We start from the raw sequence: 21,720 nt of genomic DNA on the forward strand, positions 1-21,720 counted from the left end.
CTTAATAATTCTAATTAGTGACATCAATAGATAGGTAGCAGATTGATGAATAGATAGATAGGCACATGCACATAGTAGAAAGATGGCCAGCTTGAGAAGGCAGAAGAGTTGGGAATAGGCAGGGGTATCTGACCTGAATATCAGTATCTCTGTCATCTTTAGCAACCAAGGCTTCCAGCTGAAAAAGAAAAGCATTTAATAAAATAAAGAAAGGAGAAAGTTGCAAAGTGGAAAAGGAGAAAGCTGCAAAGTGGCAATTTTTCAAAAAAAAATACAATTAAATATTTCAGGTTACAGAAGGTTAGAGTAGACCAGAAAGAATAAGAGGCAAGATAGAGGTGATATGTTTCAATTCCAGGGAACCTTGAAAGAAAATGTGTTCATGATAATCTCATAACTCATAAGTATGATAGATTTTCTTTATTTAGTTTAAATAGCAAACCAAAAAATAGTGGGGAAAATGATATCACTTTGCACAACTCCCAATCTCATAAAAATAAAAGAAAGAAACTTGTACGTAACCGCACAAATCCCAAGAAAAAAAGCAGCTCACAACCTTTAAATCCATTCACTTCAACAACACCAGCAACAGTAAAATAACTAAAATTATTACAATGGGAAATTCCAAAAACTATACACTGGTGTATTATCAAAATTATTCTCCATAAGCTTATTGACTAGAAATAAGCATGTTCGAACCTTGAAGACACGTGCCTTTGAACAGATGTTCATGAAGGCATGATACTTTTCTGAGAGAGGCAAAGTTTGGGTCTTTCCATGCCAGTTGAGCCATCACTCAGCATGATATGGCACAGACATTTTGGAATTGCGCAACAACAGCATGATACATGATACTCAAAATTTGTCTCTACCATCCTAAAAAAATAAATGCCCTTAATCACCTCCACCTTTTATTTTTCTCCACTCCGAAGTATTGTCAAAATAGAAAATCACATGGCATGTATTTATTTTTAAAAAGCAAATTATAAATCATCTGTTACAACTTCTGAACAAAGTCTTTATGTTATTATTACTGATATATGAAGCTAATTTTAATGGCCCAAATGACTGAAGAACCATATTCTGCAAAGCTCTCAGATCCATGAAGCAAATGGTACAATAGGGCAAATAATAAAGTATAACAATCAATACCAAAAAGAAACATAAGCTAGGGTCTTCTACCTTTTGTGCAACTTGTTGATATTTATCCAACACATCTCCAGTATTCAACATTGATTCAGGTAATACAGTTCCCAGTCGATCTGCAGCAGAAGTCGTCGGTGATAGTGGTACTACAGATCCCAGTTCCTGATAACAGATTAAGCACACACATTAGCATGCCAATTCAAATTTTCTTTTAATTGCAGTTGAAGACAATTACTAAAATTGCTGACTTTGGTAACAGGCGATCTTTCCACCTGCAGATCAGCGCAAGTAGCAGTAGCAGGAAATGACACTGCAACGGAATCAATTCGGCCACCATGTTGGATAACATTATCATCTGCCCCAATATGAGATGGAGAGGAACTAAAAGTAAAAAAGATAATAGTCAGCTATCAATTAATCAATGTGTGAAACTGAATATATATAAGTGTACATGAAGAAAAAGATCAGGAAAGTAGACCTAAGAAGTTGTGTTGAACCATGATCTGATTCTTCTGCAATCATATCCAAGGGATCAGCTATTGATCTGAATGGAGCTACTTGTGAAGTTAAGTAGGCATTGGAATTCAGTGGGGCTGAACTTGAAGCATAAATACGAGGCAGGATAGGGTTGCTTGAGCTACCAGCCAAACCAGGTGGACCAGAAGACACAGCACTTGAATTTTGACTAGATTGATCTTGCCATATATTCTTGATAAAGTCCTGGATACAGCAAAGAACAAGCACATACTAATCAAATCTAATAAGATCATCTCTAGAATTTTTAGTAAAATATTTGTCTTCTATTTTACATTGTAGACTTGCTGTTGGGCAAGGGACAGTCGTCCAGGCTTAGGGCGAAGTGATTCTGGCACACGCGCAAATGGACCTTGAGCATAGGTACCGGCATTATAGTAAGCAGAGCCAGATGTCTCCCTCTGTTTCCTTAGTGCAGCAAATGAGGGACCTATCTCACCATCAATCAGCTCCACAGCCTGACATCAATCCACTAGACATCAACTTTCGTGCCTCAAAAAGTTTAATGGTGACTGGTATGCATAAATAATTTAGCAAAATTAGATATATAATATCAAGGAGGCAAAGGCCATACGGTATTCAAGATTTAGGAAAAGATCACATAGTTGACCTTAAACTATAACGAGCATATCGACTCTTAACATCAGAAAATTGCTAATAGACATTGCACAAGCCTCTTTCTGCATCTTACTGTCATGTGGTTGATCCAAATTTTTTAGAACTTACTATTAGTATCTGATTTAAAATAATCTTGATGAAGATTTGATCTTTTATAATATTTATTTTTACACTTTAAATCGAAAATTTATTATAAGATATAAAAAGAAAAAAAAGCTATAAATCTAAGTCCACATTGATTAGCTTGAAGGGAGAACCCCTCAATACTCGAGGTTCAATCCAAAATCAAAGGGTGCAAGAGAAAAGACAGAAAAATGGCAATTTAATCCCTAACTTCCATGAGAAAAATAATAAGTTAGAAGAGATGTCTGTCTATATATAAAATTTTGCTACAGAGAATTCAGAATACCATAATCTTCAAAGGGTACAATCAAGAAAATCCGATCAGGACACCTGATTCTACCTTGCCGACTCCTGTCAGGCGACCCTAGTTGTACAAAAATTTATTAAGCAAAATGAAAAAAAAATCTAAAACTCATGACAACTTTTGATGTCACCCTCAAATTTACTATCATGCATGTCAGATTCAATGGTTCAGCAACAAGTACCGCATGTACCAACTAACATTGGTAAGGATATGAAACTTAGCATTGAGTGATTTATTTGCCAGATATTGAGCAAAAAAGATTTGAATGAATGAAAAGAAATTAAGATATTAAAGAGACAATAAAATCATGATCCACCAAAGTGATATTTTTTTATAAGATTTTTAATGACTAGTTACTCAAAAGTACAATTCCATCACAAATCCTGTTAATACAGAATATGAAGTCAGAAATAATTGTGTTTTACGCTGCAATATTAAGATAGAAGCAGGACATGCATGCTAGACCACTGACCATGACACATTCAAACAGATCTTACAGAATCAAAAGAATTCGAAATATTAGAGTAACAAGAACATTAAGATAATCCAATATATTAAATAAAAAAAATAAATGATATCTGGCAAAGTAGTCTTGCTCCAATTACAATAGCATAACAAATAATTGCTGACCCAATTATATCAAACTGGAAATTGTTGTTACTCATGATAAAGCCTAATGAGTTATAGTAAGTGATGAATTCGTAGTCGAGACTCTAGTTAAATTTCTATATGCTCCAAAACATGATCCATCTGATTCTGAAGGCCCCTTAAAGATTTTCATTTACGGGAATGATATTAGTCTGCATGACGCAGCAAAAAAAGGAATACTCAAATTGAGATGATATATGAAAAGAAAACTCCATACCATCCGTTGTATGCATGGTTACAAATGTAAAATATGCTCATATATGTAAGAAGTATCAGTCCTGGATGAAACATCAACTTTTTTGGTCAAAAAGAAAAAATAAAACCCACATTTCAAAGTGATCTCCACCTTACATAAGACAAATGTAGCTTACAGACTAACATGATAGCTCAGAATTGCTTATTTTTCTAGTTTCTACTCTCTTCTCCATTCTTTGTCAAAATGCAAGTACACCAAATAATGTGATTTCTATCTTCCCCTAACTTCAATCAACACTTAACTATACAGCTTGTCTCATGTGCATTAAAAAAAAGAAAGAAAAACACTCATACAAGAGATCTATCCTGCTTCACAGATTAATCTGGCCAGCCAGATATGACAATTAAAAAATGGTCGCACTGATGAATTTTAATCCAATCCATGTCTAGCCTAGGCACCACAATAATCATCATCCAGTTATTTGATGCAGTTACTGGTTTAGCCTTACTGAACCATAAGTAAATGAATAAATAGAAAATAGAATAAATAAATAGAAAATCTGCCTGGTGCCTGGCCTGCATTGAAGCCCCCTCGAGTCTCCTATTTTGCAGCAAAAGGAACTAAACCTTCACTTTTCCTTCAAGGAGATCCTAAAGAACAATTTTTAATTAGGTAAATGAGTAGCAAGTAATGGTTTTACATCCTCACATCAAATATACTCTTGGCCAATGATAGATTCTTCTTCTTGCTGTTAATCACAATCGTTAGATTCTCCACAAAATTCTCCTGCTAGTTTTGACGACTTATTTGTGATCAAAAAGAGTAATATACCTTTGCTATCATCCCACAAACTCCCCATATAATCATGTCTTCAGCTTGAAGGCTTCAACTTCAAAATTTATGGCATTTGTTGCAATTTCTCCCTTACATAAGTTTTCCAACGTGGACATGATAAATGGATCAGAGGGCTCTGATGTACAAAGAGGCAACCATGACATGTGCTCTAGTCTCCTTAAAATTTGATATCACATATAAAAAATAACATGTGAAGGTTCTTCTAGATAAGATACAACTTTAAGCATGCATTGGTAAATGCTCCACGATCAAGTTGAAATAAGGGAAAAAAACATAGAAAATTGATAATCTTCATGGTTCTAATCGTTCAGTTGGCCTGCTAATCCTACACAAAAGCCACTAACAATTATATACTTGCCAAGCAAGTTACCTTCTACGAACCTTTCTATGTAAGAATTACTCGCAGCCTGCTTGGTTTCACAGAAATAGGCCTGGCCAAGTGATTTTCCAGAATGTCATTTTCTAACCATTTGTTCAACCAGAAAATGAAAGAATATGGACAAGTAGTTCCCAAATCCCATGCAATAAGAGCTTTCTGTTTTCCAAAGAAAAGGAGTAAAACTCACTAGCCATACAACCCTTCATCCCTCATTTTCACCATCTGAGGACTGTTATCTTTTTCATGTCTACTAAATAAACTAAAGAAGGATATATAGTAATCCATTTCTTGTGAGGCTCAACATTTTAATAATTAAACTTTGTCCCAGTCAGCTGGTCAGCAAACTGGGAAAGGATATGGTATTTGTAAAAGATACTCTACCGAATGAGAACAAAAAACATTAAGGGCACATCTAAAGTGCAAAATGCATTTCAGAAAGATTATCAACCAAACACCAACAAATAATGGCACACAAGAAGAGAACGAAAAAAAGAAAAAGATAAAAGAAACCTTTTCTGATGCAACATTTTCAATCAATGCACAGCCAAGATCCAGATGATCGGTTGTAAGAATCTGAATAATCTGCTCCATTCGTTCACTAGTAATATTTAAGGTCTGAAGTAGACTTCGAAGGTGACTTGATAGAGCAGCACGAAGAGGTTCCTGGCAAAGCCCATGCCGAATAGTTTTCAGTGTATTCACAACATTAACTTGCTAGGGAATTAAAGATTCTCCAGGATTTCTACAAGCAAAAATGCACTCTATATTGCATATATAGAGAGTTAAGAGACCTTGCATGTGACATGAGCTAAACTTCCAGCTAAAGTGCCAACCATTAAATGTGCCGCACGAGATATAATACCATCATCTGACTCCATAGCATAGTCCTACCATTATGGCAAAGGTTACAGAAAGGTTCAGCTGAAATTGTGGAGCAAATTTGCTAACAATGAAAGTCAATATATGAACAGTTATTAACAATAATAAATAAGGGAAAGAACCTTTAGAACAAGTTCTTTAGTTGTCCGACTAGCTATTGTAACACTTCGCTGAATGACAGGAGAGACAATTTCTCTGATGGCCCTATCCATAGCAGCTTGAATAATTCTGTGCAAGTTACAAATAACAGCATAATACAAGCAAAACCAGTCAAGAGAAAAGGCTATTGAATTGTCTAAGCTAGGAAGGCAGTTTTTGAAGTAGAACCTGTGAAATTGCAACTGTGAACCGATAGAACTAAGTTTGGGATTGATATTAATATACGAATCAGAATTTGGAATTATTGTCAGAAGCTGTCAAAAACATGGATAAATAATATAAGAAACATGGTAACTAAATACTGATAAAAATAATTCACCTATACAGAATGAAACAAGTGGAATAAAAATAAACCTGGCTTAGAGAAAATGGTGATGGTGATTGTGTAACTTGACTTAGTCCCTGACCAGAAGGAACATGTTCAGGTACGATTAAACATCCAGCTTTGTCATACTCCACCATGGTATTTGAAGCAAGATGGGGAGAAGTATACTACAGCCAACAAAAGAGTAAATGTAAAAGAACAAACAAAACCATCAATATGGTCCAGTAAAAACAAATAAACCACAACCTGAGCCAGTATATTTGGATGGCTTGCTGGATGAGATGTACTGTTGACATCAGGTTGCATCTCAACATGACTCAGTGTTGGCATAACGCCTGAGTTAACTTCAGCAATGACTGGTGGCCGGGAGGCAGCCACATCCTTGTTTGAAAAATCTGGATTCCCCCGCACTTCACGAACTCTATCTTTAAGAAGTGAAGTTGGCATAACTTCTTTCATGTCCACACCCAGGTTCTTAAATAAAACCTGCAATCTCAAAAGGAAAGGAAAAACAATTGACAAAGATACCATCCTTGCATTAAAAAAGCATAAATAGTTATTCTAAAGAAAATGAAGGGAAAAAGAATAAATACCTCAATCTCAAATTTTAAGTTCATTTTGAGGTTTGGCAGGTTATATATCTCAGCAAGTAAACTAAGGATGCCCATGGTCCATGGATTTGGAGGTCGATACGCTAAACTGGAATGGCATGGTTCCAGAATCTACAGTATATTCTATCATATTAACATCACAAGTCACACATGAAAAGGTCAAAAACAGCTCAACCTGTGAAAGTGGCCTCACCTTAGAGGTAAATGGAATCACCGCAATCATCAATCCCTTTTCATATGCCTAACCAGCAAAACCATGAGAAGAGCAAGATTAAGAAAGAAAAAATAAGTCTTATAAAGAGAAATAAATATAATATTCAACAACAAAATAATTTTCTAAGGACTATCAACATCAGGCATGCACAACCTATGATAAAAAAAGGCCAGCCCGGTGCAAAAGGTTCCCGCCATTGCAGGGTCAAAGGGTCAGATATACGTAGCCTTCCCCCAACATGTGAAGAAGTTGTTTCTATATTTTAAACCCATAATCTCTAGGTCACAATGGAGCAGCCTTTCCACTGCGCCAAGTATGCTGAACTGATACTGAAAGTCGTACCAGTCGGCAACCGGACCGGTTCAGCGTGTTCGGTACCGTTTCGGTACCGGGCCCATACCAGGAGAGCCCAGCCGAAGCCAGAAAAGGAGAAGAGAAACAGTGAGCAAGGGAGGGAGGGAGGGAGGGAGGAGAGGCCGCGACGGAGGCCGAAGCCCCGTCCCCTGTTTCGAAACCTCCGCAGCCCCCCCGCCCTCCGCAGGCGTCCACGGCGGCAGCTTCTCCCTCCCTCCCCCGCTCGCTCATTGTTTCTCTTTTTTTTCCGGCTCCAACGCGAACTGGTTTCCACGGCGGAACTGTACTGGTAAGCCATCGAACCGGTCCGGTACGGGCCGATTCAGCATACCATGCATTGCGCTATTAGCTAGTTCAAAACTCTAACAATTAGAAACCACAAAGTAGTTCAATTTTCTATCTCAAAGGTAGGAATGATAAAAAGAGCATTATCCATGAGTAGGAGAAACCAAAATTCTGCTTGTTCTCAAAATATTCAACCAAATCAAATCAACACTCAGTCAAATAACTGAATATGCTTCATTTGTCCTACACCTTTTGTCTGGTGCAAATTATGAAAGTGTGAAGAAAAAAAGTAAATTGACTTGTATGAATTCATGATCCCAAAAAAAAAAAAAAGTAAAAGAAATAGATAATAAAGCATTATCATGTTACCTCCATTATTAAAACTTTCGGATCTATATCTTTGGCTCGTAATGCTTGATTTCTACCAATTGTGAACTTCCCAAGCCAGCTACCAAGATTTTTAAGCAAGGAACGCTCTTCTGAACTTGACTTTATAAGATTGGATCTCAATAACACCTAAATGAATCATGAATTCAAATTTATTAAAAAAATCAATCCATTTCCACAACAAAAGCAAGAAGAAAACAAAGCAGATTGAGCTACTGAAGTGATGAACCTTGCAGTTCTCGTAAGTAGCTTTAACAAGTTCCTTATTAAGTGATTTTGAGTTAACTTTGTCTAGGAACTTCAAATACATGTCGTGAAAATTTGGTTCAATGCTTGCTCTGCAAGCAAAATTTCCATCAGCGCCCATATCCAAAGTAAAATAAAATTAACAATTGAAGTAAACAGATGATGTTCCAACTAATTATTTTGTTTTCACTTTCACCTCTTCATCACCATATACTGTGCAAACCAAGGATAGTACTGCTCTTTGAGAACCTCACTAAATTCTTTTGCTTTAGCATCCATATTTGAAGTTGAAATGTTATTTATCATGAATAATATTTTGTCCTGAACTTCTGGCACAGGAACCTGAATCAAAGACATGAAACGAGTAATAAGTTAAAATCTGCAGCAAAACAAGTGATAAGACATGAAACTAGCAACAAAATAGCAAGAACAAAAGCACAAAGAACCTCTATTGGAGTGTCTCTTCTTTCAGCTGCTGCAACAAGTGTTTCAATGTTCAAGGCAGCCCCAAATCCTATGCTGTAAGAAGGTTGCCGAAGCATGCCTAAAGCAAGTGAAACATATTAAAATTCATTGGGTGCATCCATGCTTTTTTTTGGTGCACGTCTGTGGTGGTGGCGGTGATTTGGGTGAGGTGATGGGAATGGTTGTTAATGTCCGTAAGTTAATTTACCTGCAGGTGCAATACTTCGAGCACGTACAAAACTAGAGGAGGATGAAACAGCAGTTGTCACACCAGTGGAATGATGAGAATTTGTGGCTTGCAAAAATTGAGAAACAGTTGCCTAGAGAAAAAATATAATAATAACAATAATACATGAATATAGAGAAACACTGAAGAGAAAAGGCAACTGAACATTGCTTATCACTTTAGACTTCCTGGAATTGGCAGATAGAAGTAAACTACTGCAACAAATCACCAATAAAACTTCTGATACCTTTTGATTAGCAGCAGAATCAATATGTGCAGAAACAATTGCAGATTGTGAAGTATGTGATAAAAGGGGTTTTGAATTAGCAGACATTGTAGAGCTTTTTTGTAGCTGCAAAGAAGAAATTTGCCGCCCCAACTGCGTGGAGGCTGATCCCATCAATTGCCATGACGCCTCAGATGCCTGCAGAAACCAAACTACTTTAGTAATTAAGGAACACTTAGAAAGAAATTAAAATCCAGTAATTTCACATACTGAATGACATATGGATTTGATTGATCACAGTAAGCATTTTAAATAAAATAAATAACTATAGCAAGCATTAAATACTTGAACTTTATAAACTTTGCAGACATCATGGTATGAATTGAATGATCTTGATGGATAAAAGGGTCATTGTGACTTTCTGTTTCTATAAGTATTCCAACCTATGCATTCATATGTCTGCAGAAGCAAACTGAAAACTCAGAACTATAAAAAAAATAATTTAAAAAATCAGAAAATATAGCTTATATTAAATTTTACTGTGCAAATAAGCTGCATTTTGTAGTTCTTTTCCATATGGCAAAAAAATAAAACAATAAAAATCAGATCAAAAAGTTATTATGACCTCTCCAAGTTATTAATGATAGTTCTTTTCCATATGGCAAAATAAAAAACAGTACAGATCAAATCAGAAAGTTATTATGACCTCTTCCAGTTATTAATGATACTCCAAGACATACCTCCACGCTTTCTACAGAAGCTGGTCCAGAACCTTGTTGCTCATCAGTAGAAAGAGAGTTACCACAAGTTGACTCTGACAGACTGGACGAAGTTCTTGCAAGTGCCCGTTCAATGGCAGAAACCAATTCAGCATGAGTCCCATGCAAATGGGATATCTGCAATATATGGTTGCAGTATTGTGGCCATTGTACCAAGCGATCCATGAACTGCTCCAAGGCCTTGGTTCCAAACATAAACATCTGCAAGAAAGCAGCCTTTCAGATACATATTTTTAAGGCTAAACTGGAGGAAGTAATCCAGATTTTTACGTACCATTGAATCAACAGATTTACGCAATGCATCAAGAACTCCACGCAAAGCAATACCAAGCGTAAGATGAGTCACAAGCTGGTGCTTTATAATAGAACCTGTGCCAGTATAAGACCCACACAAGGAGTCACAAGAACCAAAGAAAGAGCACTTTTTTAAGTTTATAATCACACAATTACAGTAGAAGAAATGTGGCAATAAATACAGGTATATATAAATCAAAGAAGGTCCATGAATTCATTGCTTCTCAAATCAAATCTGTCATAAACTACATATAAATACCATTTGTTTTCTTGCTTAGCTTGTTTAAGTTATTAAACAGAAGAATTTATTAGGTAGAATTAATCCAGGTGGTAGTATTTTTAGGTGGAGTCTACTTATGATATATACACACCTCTCCTCACTCTCACCAGTCACCAGGTAGTACATTTGTCCAATATAAGACAAAAAATCGTTAATTCTAGATAAATGAATGAAAAGTTATTCGGCATGGAAAAGAAACTTGCAACAGCTACAAAGTTTCTTTTCTAAGAAAATTGAATAGAAAAAGGGATCTGGATAGTTGATTATAGTAGTGAAGACCAAAATTACCCAAACTCCTGTCCCAACAACTGTTACAGTTTGTCGTTGAGTACTGATTGTAGGGATAAATGGCTTTAGATATACATATCCATGCACAAACTAATAAAAGACCATCTAGTTTATCAAAAAAATATATGACCATAAGCAAAAGGATTTAATTACTAAAAAATTTTTATTAAACCTTGTGAAATTTTGGACTCAAATTCACTTGAGATAGAACAATGTCAAAATTCACCACAAGCAAAATGAAAACAAAAGCTGAAAATATAAGCAAAATATTTTGAGAATGTTGCATGGCAAAAAGAAACATCCAAATACTAAGTACAGCATAATCATTGCTCACCAAAGAGCACAGCAGCTATTTTTAGTTGCCTATCTGGATACTCGGGAAAGAACTTGTACTCTTCAAATAAATTTGCAATCATGCAATCAAATATCATCTGCTCCCTGTATAGTCATTAAACAAATCATGCACACGGTCCATGTGAGTCAAATGCATTATGCATCATACAAAAAAGAACGCTAATTATAATATGCCTCTCAACTTTGGAAACGCTAAAACCATAGCAAGCACTGTCTGCAGCAGCAATTTAAGTGCCGGTGCTGATGGACATGCAGGCCAGCGACTGGTGCAGTACATAACCGTGCTGTGCCATGCCAAAACAATGAAAAAAAAATAAAAAATGGTACCGAGCCGTGTCAACACCTGCCAAACTGAAATGGGCCACTGAGTGGTACAGGTCAATCCCTGCAATACACAGGTAATCATGGCACACATGCATGCCCAATGCCGAATCTCTGTCAGCATGGCACAGCACAGTTGGCACTTGAATCCTGCTCTGTTGGATGTATTCAACCCTAACTTCATGGAATTGAGGCAAAAGGTGGAACATAGCTGCTACTTAAATTATATAGGACTCCTGAACATGCAAAAAAAGTACTCATGCAGCTCCAACACAATGCTTCTAAGAGCAAAGGAGGCAGCTGATACCCTAATATTTCATATTTATCGTACCACGGAATTATGATGCCTGCATCCATCAGGAGTTGGAGGCCGAATTATTAATCAGTTTGTTGCAAGAAACAAGTGCATACGATAAATGTTACATAGACGCATGTTGAAGTGTTGAAAGGTGTCTGGTATAGCACTATGAAAAAAAAGGGGAATATTTGAGTTAAAAAGAGATGTCAAACTTGAACAATTCAGGACAAATTTGCAAAATTGTTCAGGATTACAAGGATGTAAAGGATTCATTGATAAGGATGAAGATTATAGCCTACAGGAAGTCGCAATAGAATAGTAAGATAGAAATTCATCAGTCCACAGAAAAATACTGGGAGAAGACATGTTGCTTATGCAATATAGCATGGTTATGGGGTCATCGCACATAAAAAGAATACAACAGCATTGTGTTCAAGTATGTCCAACAAAGTGAGTCAGTAATGGTACACAAACACGATCACAGTTATGTGGACATGCCGCAGACAGCAAGGCAATATCTACAGGCTAATTTTCAGCACAGAAGCATATTATACTAGCCCTCTCAAATTATGATACCTCGACACGATAACATTCACTAAAACTATTTACAAGCTTGCACGAGACAAATGCTGTAATTACATGCACCCTCTCATTTAGGGTAGCCATATTGTTAAATTTCTATTCTCCAAAGGAATGTTAACTTTTATTATGGACCCAACAGGGACAAAATCAAGAACTGCTTTAACAATATGCTAGGTATTGGGAAGACCTGGTTTGTTCTACACTTAAACTCTCTCCATGTCATTGTTCTCTTAAGTTTAGTGACTTAGGATTCAATCATGTATAAGAGTATGTTCATTAAGACAATTTGTATCGTGAAGTATTCAATTACTCGATGAGAATTGTAATGAAACAACATACTCAGATATTGCAAACTATCTATGTCCCCTATTTATTGTCAACCCAGCCAAGGAAAGCATTCAAAAAAGTTTTCATTGGCTGCATAGCAATAATATGCAAGTTGTCAATGTAGTGTAACAGTTTTTTGTCTTGTCTGCTTTTAAACAAATACAAGTGTTACTTATGCCCAATTGCATCAATTATTGCATGTATACAGAGTTCCAAGATGTGTTATTAATGGAAAGATACAAATGTCGCCACTTCAGGTCTCAGAAGACCATTTGCCTCTTTTCGTAAGAAAATATGATTCTTGATGCTCTAGTTAGCCCTTTGCTAATTGCCAATTGGAGTTCACAAGGCTCTTGAATGTGGATGTATTTATTTAGGAAAAGTTGCAACATTATGGAGAACAGTGATAAAGTGTGTGACTAAGAGCATCAATATAAAAAGTCGGCACCATATTCTAGTGCACATGCATGTCAATATTTAGTCCAAAATCACTCTTTGAGTATGAAGCAAGAACCTCCTTCTCAGTGAGTCAACCCAATCCAATTATTCGAGTTAACCTTTCCAAGAATTGTGTATCCTATCAACCATTTGGCAGTAAAGTACAAGAGATCAATAGGGCATCTGGTACATAATATTGTAAGGCACCACATGTTAATGGGAACATGGATATAAGTTTCGGCCAGCACAAAACATACAGAGAATTTAGCTAAAGCAAATCAGTCTCCTCATCAAAACAATCACCAATTAACGAGCAGTTTTAGCACAAACAAACAGACACCACTAGTATGGTGAAACTTGATATAGATATGGATCATATGTACCTTTCTCACGTCATTTTTCTTGTTCTCTTTGCATCAAGTTTAACCAATCCAAAATTTAGGAAGCATGTTCTCCAAATTAAACTCAGAGCATGTTTTGGATTCCAATATATTCAGGATAACTATTCTTAATTATATCTCTATATGAGTGGCTAAATTAATGCAAACTAAGCAAGATCTTGTGCACCTATTTGACTCTCACACAAAACCTTTTAAGAGTCTTTGAAAGCATGGTTTTAGGTGCCTGTTGGTGTGCACCATGCCGACCAGTACTGGCATCCAGAACAGGCAGGGCTTTCTAAATCCTTGTTTTAATTTTTTTTCCAGTACAGAATATATGCTGACACATCTCATGCCACTGCCACTTAAATCCGTGGCACCAAATTGGTGAATGAGAGTAGATGAACAGTTTGATTAATTCAGTATAACTAAGGGAGTGACACTTATTGTCTATTTTCACAATTACATCAGACATGGTATTCAAAACTCTAGGTGCAGATCATCATCAGAACATCGATGGAAAGTCCCGAGAACTTAAGATCGGCATCTTCCATGATACATGAGCGAGACCTTGTGAGACACCAATAGTGGGACATATTATAAGAAGGAAATGGTTTGAAGTAGCATCGCATTCATTTCAAAAGATTTACATTTTGACGTTGAGCAGCAACAAAAAAAACTGCAATACTCTAAGGTTTGTCTAGGCTTGACAGGTGTCTAGATAAAGGAAGAATGTTATGGTGTTTCGTAAACAGGAGCAGAATTCATCCATTACGCACAAATATAAGTGGTGGGGACACAGACCACCGTTTCCAGCATGTTTATAGGCGTCGCCGGCGTGCATAGCACTTTGGCCCTAGTGTTACATGTTTATAGGCGCCGCCGGCGTGCATAGCACTTTGGCCCTAGTGTTATTTTTTTGTGTATTTTCGTTTATTTATTATGTATTTTCGTCCTTATGTCAGTTGCTGGCTTGTTATGACTGTGTTTAGCTGTTGTGCTGAACCATGATGTTGTTGGATCATGGGTAGTTACATGATCACTTGTGGGGATCATGGGTAGTTGCATAGAGGGCTATATATGGAACCCCCATGTCTCCTGTTTTAGCAGAGTATTTTGGGAATGAAAACATTGTCTTGACATCTGGTAGATTCCAGATCTTCCCTCCCCTCCCCTTTCTATTCATATCTTCTTCCCTAAATCTCCTGTCCCGCATCAATAAGCTAATAGCCAAACTGAGCAAATTAATCAGCAAAAGGGCTCCTTTCCACAAGGCCACAAAATCGTATGATTAACAGTGGCAAAAAAGTTTTCTCCATCCAAAATTTGTAAGAAAATTTGCCACTAATTAGATCAATACCTATCTTGATCACACAACAATCAGGATTCAACATTAGCCTGACAGATTAGATGACCAGGTTCCTAACAACCATTCCATCAGTGATGATCTTGGAATTGCTTTGGATATGCATCCAATTATATGGGAAGTAGATGTAGCCTGTGGAAAGAGTTTTGATGTGTTATACACTCTAGAGCTTGTTAGATCATCAATACAAAGAGCAACTATTTGGCAATGAAATTATGAATTTGTGGCCTTTGAATGGATGGGACTACAATGTGGTTTATTAATGTAGCAAAGATTGAAATTCATTATCTATTTATGCCTGTATTTACTCAAAGATAAAGACAAGGCATAACAAGGAGATTAAATAACAGAGTTAGAGAGGTGAGGGATATCTGAAAGAGCAGAAAATGATCAAAGGCACAAGGATCAGAAATTAAAAATAAAAATAAAATCCAGATGACCAAATATTTTCACATTAAGTCAGTTAGCCCACCTCTTATCAGATGATTCTTTAAAGCATGCGAGCATTTGAACCATTGCATCAATGGATAACTGTCCTGAGAACATTTGATGGAAGTAGGTGTTTGCCTCTGCCTCTATAGCATCTGAGCTTCCATCAGAAGTTGTTGCATCTGTTGTTACAGCATTTTGAATCTTTAGATTAGATGAAACATGCAGCCTCTTTATTTCTTCAACGAGTTGGTGAGAAATAAGCTGCCCAGAATGAGCTTGAAGAACCTGCATATTAAGATCAAGAGACAAACATAGTAATTGTCTGTAAATCTCCTGCAGGGAAAAATAATTAAATACGCAACTGCAACAATTAGTATGATTGATGGTTTATGAATTTTGCAAAACCTTGAAGAATGTAGAGCACGTTTCTTGGTAAACATTCAGAATAGCAGCTCGGTGTTGTTGAACAGAACTATCTGGAACATCATTTGCCTCATTACTGAGCACTTCTTTTAAGAATTTAAAGCAATCCTGAGAAGATGAAATACATCCTGTCATTGGTGCGTTCAAACATTCATACTTACAAAAGAATTTTGAATTACCTCAACAAAAAGGAGTGGGTGACAGATATGGACATGATTAGAGAGAAAGGACATTTGTATTACCTCACAAAAAGCATCTTTATATACACTCAAATGTTCATTTAACCATTTCTCAAGATTTATCTGGTCCTTCTGAGAAGCAATTGCAGCCAATTTAATGCTGAACGGAAATGGAGTTGCATCTAATACTGGTAATAAAATCTGTAATCAAAAAAGCATTATTAGGAAAAAAAGATTGCAAACCCCATGATCATGAGTAAACCAGAAGAGCATACCATGCATGCACTGAGCACATATGCAGATGCATAAATACATATCTTTACATATCTATTTACATATGTACGTTCACTTAGCAGTTACATGTATTATAAGGAAGATTCATTCAAAAAATAAGGATTCAGATAATAATTAATGGAAATATCATGTAAAAGAAAATGCACTTAGAACCTCGTCAATATGACAGCTCAGACGATATGTGTAGGTTCAAGTTATGGGGCAGCCATTTTGTGCAAAAAACAGACCAAAGGTTAGGACGTTCCTAGTTCACCCTCCCCGGACACCGGATCATTGGGACCATAACTGTGTAATATCCTTTTAGACAACAAGCGTAGGACATTCACAAACAGAGAGCTGCCATCAAAACTTCACCAGAATTACCTTCAGCTCCAGACAAATGTCCAGAATTCTTAAAAGATTACTGGGATCAGTATGTGCATCTACAAATCCTCGAAGGACAAGGTTCGGATTAACACACCAAAGATGATGGATGATGCCATTCTTTGTAGAATCTTTTAATATCACAGGCAATACAGTGGAAGATACTTCATACTGGAGGAGATTATATGCCGTCTGTGAAGAAAGAAATGAATGATATTTATTGGAAGTTTGCTATAAAGAAATTACAATTACTCGAAAGTGATAAAGAATGGATCGTTACTCAAAAGTAGAAAACCTACATTTACGTGACCAACTCCAACTAGTAAGAACTCAGGACACTGAGCAAGAGGTTGTTCAAGCATCAGTCGAACTGAACTGACATGGCCTCTTTCAGCAAGTTGACATAAAACCTCCAAAAGATCTAGACAGAGCCATGCCCGGTTTCCTTGTTTGCTCATCAGATATGATGAATCAGCAAATGTCTGAAAAAAACAACTGGATGTTAATTGCCTCAAGGATTATATATATTGACATTAATTTTAAAAAGGCAAGGAGAGAACCAAAAATACCAGTTGTCTTGAACAATGTGCAAATGTAAATAAATCAGGTGGTGCAGACACAGCGTATTTTAAAAAAGATAATTGGCCTTCAGCATTCTTCCAAACAGACCCACATACAGCATGGAGAGGAAACGGATCCTGCATGATTCATTTCCATTTGTTGAACATATTGACAAGGCAATCAGCTTTTAGATCCAGAATGAAATGCTTAAATTTATAAGTACCTGGCACGCTTTAGAATATATAGACATTAGAAGATAAAATGATTTTTCATCAGGAATATTAAAGCCCTCATGATCTAGGTTTTCCATGACATGTGTCCAATTTGTCTCTGGAGCCTGCATTTGAAATGCCATGAAAGGGGAAAATATATATATGCTATCACACAATAGCTAGCAAATCAGAGAGTAAAAGAAAAGAAAATTTATCTCACAAGTTGCTTAATTGAATCTACAAGGACATCAACATTCCATGAATTCAATAATGAGGAATCACTTTCTGAGCTGCTACCAACAGCCGCACAAAATGTTGCATATGTGCTATGAGCATCTTCGAGACCAGAATGAGTACGAGCAATTGTACCAAGAAGCTTAGAAAGTGTCACTTCATTGAGGGGATGAAAAAGAGAGAGCATCTCTTTACAATGTGAAGTGTTAATTGTACACCCATAGCCCAATTCTGTCATAACATCAGCCATGTTCATTTCCTTCTCTATCTCCGCTAAAACAGACTCAAAATCATTACAATAGCATCCAGAGAATAGATCTGAATGCCTGCAAGGAAAAATGGGGCAAATAGCCCATGAATTATTAAAATCAATTCATGGAAAAGAATCAGCATATAATACAGCTATAATCAACTCTTTGCAAAATATATTTATACATAAATAAAAATATATACCTCCAAGAGTTAACCACAGATATATCATTTGTAAGAATTGTGGTCGGTAGAAAGGAAGTGCTATCTTTGAGCTGTAATAAAGACACAATTTTGGTAAAAGAATCAATATGCTTGGAAAGGCCCTCAGACTGATAAAGAAACATAACAATATCCTGAATTCGCTCATCGGAGAGAATGGAAGATGGATTTGCACATAGTTCCTCAATCTGAGAAACACAGAAATTTTGCCCTAGCAATATAAATGAAACTGTTAGTTCAAAACATGAGAATAAAATGGACTGTTCGGACAGAAAAAGCAACCCACATAGCTTGTCTTATATCTTCAAAACGGTATGAGATTCAGCAACCAAGATACCTCTCATTTTCAAATCTGGAATTTCTGAATCAGACAGAGCAAGTCCGATGCCAACTTTCTCCGCTTCTGAAAGATTTAATGTACTTGAAAGATCTTTTAGAAAGCCTTCACCCATCAGTGTACCTTTTAATGATTCACTAAAAACTGTGCTGAAATATGGTCTATCCAGCAAAAATTTAAAAATGGCAGATACAAGATTCCGTTCCAGCTGCAGGTTCTGAACCTCTTCACTACTTAACTTCACTTGATCTAAGCATGTTTGGACCAACAAAATGGTGCCTTCACTTCCATATTCTGCAAACTGGGGAGAGAGGGGGACAGAGAGAGAGAGAGAGAGTATAGCATTAGCAAATGTTCTCATAGAGCCAAGTAAGCTTAGATTAAAAAAGTTGAATGAGTAAATTAGTCCTCAGTACAATAAACAGCAAAGAAGGCATCAGTCTAGTAACATGCATTGCGCTCAAAGAAAGTAAGTTCCTCATAGTGTTAAACAATTACACACAGGACTGGAGAGAGGTGGGCGGGTATCACTGACCACATTAAGGCTTCTCAACTTAATGCAGGAAACATACTGATCGATCAAGAACTTATATGTGTATATATGTGTGTGCGCGCGCGCGTGTTCTTCAAAAGGTAAAGGTAAGTTTCATTATTACAGACCATGATGCAATCATTCAGCTCTAATTATGCAACTTCCCCATATCATGCAAAATATTTTTAGAAGTTACTCGGAGGGATAACCTGCTAAAATGATTAAGTTGCACTAGAAAACATTTTAGTAATGACCTTAGCAACATTTGTGTCTTGCAAGAGACAAGTGATGGTAACTAGTCAACTCAATTTTCAATTAACATATTTGCCTTAGCATAACTTGATCTCAGTTGCTAAAAAGGACTACAGTAGGAAGTCAAAGTTCAGTCAACTTGCAAATTTATTGCACATATAGGCATACATAATTGAGAACAGAGTTGCAAAAACAAAAGGGCTTTAGTTGTCCGGTGACATGAAACTAGAACCTCGGTCTTTCAATTTGAAACATTATGTGAAGTATAGAATGTAATTTTATGTATTCAATGTTAAGAAGAAGAATAAGTATCAATTCTACAACTACCAGACAGGTCAATTATAAATAAAAAATTAAAAACATAAAGATGTCATAACCAAAATCACCAATGATATCTTCTACTATAACATATAAGTATATAAATATAAAATCAGTCCCCTCCCATATGTGATTGGTAAAAGTAAAACCATCCTTCTTGACATGTAACTTGTTTCCCTTGCATGAAAATGGGGGAGAAAATCCAAACTTGAAGCAGTCGTCTTCTAATGATAATTTCTCCAAACGAAGTCATATTTTAATTATGTACTATGTATATTTCACAGCTTAGAAGTATCCTAAATCAGTCATCCACTGAACTTTTACATGTTAACCATTGAAATCACCATGCAAAGTCTGTAAACAATTGGTAGGCCGATTGAAAAAAACATATTAAGGTTATCAAAAAAAATATCATGGAAGTCGGCGGGAAGTCGGCGGGTTCAGAGAGGCGATAATAAACAAGATGAATGGACATCGTAGTCTCCTTGCAGTATCATACTGAAGCGGTCGGTTCAGCACAAATCTTCAGTAAATGGAGAAAAAAAAAAAAAATAGGAGAAAAGGACAATCTTGCCACGAAGACCTCAGAGCAGTCAGAAGGTCCAGAACTAGGGTTATAGTTACATTCCTTGCTTTAAAGATTCTAGCCTTCGTGGACACCAGGCCCCCAAGAAGCACCTAAGACAGATCCACACCTCCAAGAACAAGTGGTTTCTTCCGTTCCACCTATGCGTACAAAACTCCAAAAAAAAACAATTTAGGAGAGCAGAGTTACGGCTAAATAGCAGCAAGATTCACAAGTCAGAGTTCGTACGCCGCATACGACACTTCGCGCAACAATGGGGGAAAAATATCACAAATCTATAATTTTCTCTACCAAGAAAGAAAGCCCATGAGTTCCTAATCGATTCTCTGTTATCTTTACGAAATATGGATCCACAAACCCGCATCTAAATTCCACGCATATGGAAGATGACATCAAACGGAGCCGCGGAAGATGAAAACTCCCTAGGGTTCTTAATCGCGCTATAAAAGCGAACAAAACTCACAAAAAAATTGGATATGTTTCGCAGATTAAATAGATAAAAGATGGAGAATAACAAACCTGACACAGCTCGCAAAAGATCGAATCGAAGTTGGAATCGTTCAAGCTCTGCAGAAGGAGACGAATCTGGTTGGAGACGGCGACGGAGAAGGGAAGCATAGCGGCGGCGGCGAAAAGAAACGCCCTTCTAGGGTTTCTTTCTTTGGATAGAGGGGGGCAGAGAGGGGAGGAGAACCGTCGCGGGTTCAGGGCGACCGTCGGGAGCGCGGGTTTGAGAATAACGGGAGAGGGTCCGGAGTGGGAGAGAGTTCTAGAGTGGAAAGGGCGGAGAGGACCTCCTTTTTATACTGTGGACGTGCCGTATTATGTCGAAGGATATAAATAACTTCTGGTAAGCCTAGGTTATTTGCTACGAAGATTCCCTGCATCGAACCAACGGTTCTGATTATATGTTGCCACGCCGTAAATGAGGATATTTTTTTGCGTAATTACTAAGCAGACGAGATGACCGCGGAGTGCCTGATCCCGGACTTCTACGCTGGTTCGAGGCGACTTGCGAGCTCAAGTGCATTTAGAGAGAGCCCCTTGGGTTCGGCCCAATTCAAAAGCCCAGAACCTGTTCCATAGGGTGACTCCCTGTTCTGGTGACGTGCATCCCAATTCAATTTTAATTTATTGTTTTTTCAACAGATGACCTGTATATATTTAAATGAATACATCCAAAAAAAAATAAAAAACAACATGTCTCAAAATACTATAGGCAACTTCCTCTTTTCTATCCATAAGATCTTTCAGAATAGTCCGAGGCCACCCAATCTATAGCTTCATTAACTTTTTTAGATCCATGCTTGGCCTGAAAAATGACATAACGGATTTTTTTCTCTTTTTTATTTTTTCTTTCCAAATGCATATGTATATATATTTATAAGCCACCTTACTTTATAATGGATACAACGGATCCATCTTTACATGTATAGCCTGCAACCATTTGGGAACAGCATATTAGTAGGTAGTAATTAAAAACAACAACCTTTTTACTGCAACCACTATTTATTACTGCTTGATGGTGTGGAAATCGAATTTGAAGAAACAAAATTTCTTTAGTGCACAACATTTATTCGGCTCTAACATGATGTATGGAATGGTCATAACTCCATGCATGGAATGCCTTCTACATATC

At 36.8% G+C, this 21,720-nt stretch overlaps 1 protein-coding gene across 2 annotated transcripts in view; it reads right to left on the reverse strand.

Moving 5' to 3' along the window:
* LOC103711640 (CCR4-NOT transcription complex subunit 1-like) overlaps nt 1-20,868 on the reverse strand; it is a 33,688-nt gene extending 12,820 nt beyond the window's left edge. The window contains exons 1-33 of one of the 2 annotated variants that reach the window (XM_008797877.4): nt 20,601-20,868; nt 18,394-18,694; nt 18,039-18,267; nt 17,572-17,911; nt 17,363-17,476; nt 17,148-17,276; nt 16,878-17,060; nt 16,579-16,770; nt 15,985-16,122; nt 15,725-15,850; nt 15,360-15,604; nt 11,156-11,259; nt 10,234-10,328; nt 9,921-10,160; nt 9,202-9,378; nt 8,937-9,048; nt 8,710-8,807; nt 8,460-8,605; nt 8,247-8,355; nt 8,000-8,146; nt 6,971-7,018; nt 6,760-6,888; nt 6,413-6,652; nt 6,196-6,333; nt 6,010-6,095; nt 5,805-5,910; nt 5,595-5,690; nt 5,314-5,466; nt 1,956-2,138; nt 1,625-1,866; nt 1,395-1,527; nt 1,183-1,308; nt 134-178 (exon numbers count right to left, since the gene is read on the reverse strand). In XM_008797877.4, the coding sequence (XP_008796099.2) occupies nt 134-178; nt 1,183-1,308; nt 1,395-1,527; nt 1,625-1,866; nt 1,956-2,138; nt 5,314-5,466; nt 5,595-5,690; nt 5,805-5,910; nt 6,010-6,095; nt 6,196-6,333; nt 6,413-6,652; nt 6,760-6,888; nt 6,971-7,018; nt 8,000-8,146; nt 8,247-8,355; nt 8,460-8,605; nt 8,710-8,807; nt 8,937-9,048; nt 9,202-9,378; nt 9,921-10,160; nt 10,234-10,328; nt 11,156-11,259; nt 15,360-15,604; nt 15,725-15,850; nt 15,985-16,122; nt 16,579-16,770; nt 16,878-17,060; nt 17,148-17,276; nt 17,363-17,476; nt 17,572-17,911; nt 18,039-18,267; nt 18,394-18,694; nt 20,601-20,699 (5,049 nt within the window). In that variant the 5' untranslated portion in view covers nt 20,700-20,868. The remainder of the gene's footprint in view (nt 1-133; nt 179-1,182; nt 1,309-1,394; nt 1,528-1,624; nt 1,867-1,955; nt 2,139-5,313; nt 5,467-5,594; nt 5,691-5,804; nt 5,911-6,009; nt 6,096-6,195; nt 6,334-6,412; nt 6,653-6,759; nt 6,889-6,970; nt 7,019-7,999; nt 8,147-8,246; nt 8,356-8,459; nt 8,606-8,709; nt 8,808-8,936; nt 9,049-9,201; nt 9,379-9,920; nt 10,161-10,233; nt 10,329-11,155; nt 11,260-15,359; nt 15,605-15,724; nt 15,851-15,984; nt 16,123-16,578; nt 16,771-16,877; nt 17,061-17,147; nt 17,277-17,362; nt 17,477-17,571; nt 17,912-18,038; nt 18,268-18,393; nt 18,695-20,600) is intronic. The other variant, XM_008797878.4, reaches the window with a different exon arrangement.
* Between the last annotated feature and the right edge of the window lie 852 nt (nt 20,869-21,720).

Source organism: Phoenix dactylifera, chromosome 5 (assembly GCF_009389715.1).
Source record: "Phoenix dactylifera cultivar Barhee BC4 chromosome 5, palm_55x_up_171113_PBpolish2nd_filt_p, whole genome shotgun sequence".
Classification (NCBI taxonomy): domain Eukaryota; kingdom Viridiplantae; phylum Streptophyta; class Magnoliopsida; order Arecales; family Arecaceae; genus Phoenix; species Phoenix dactylifera.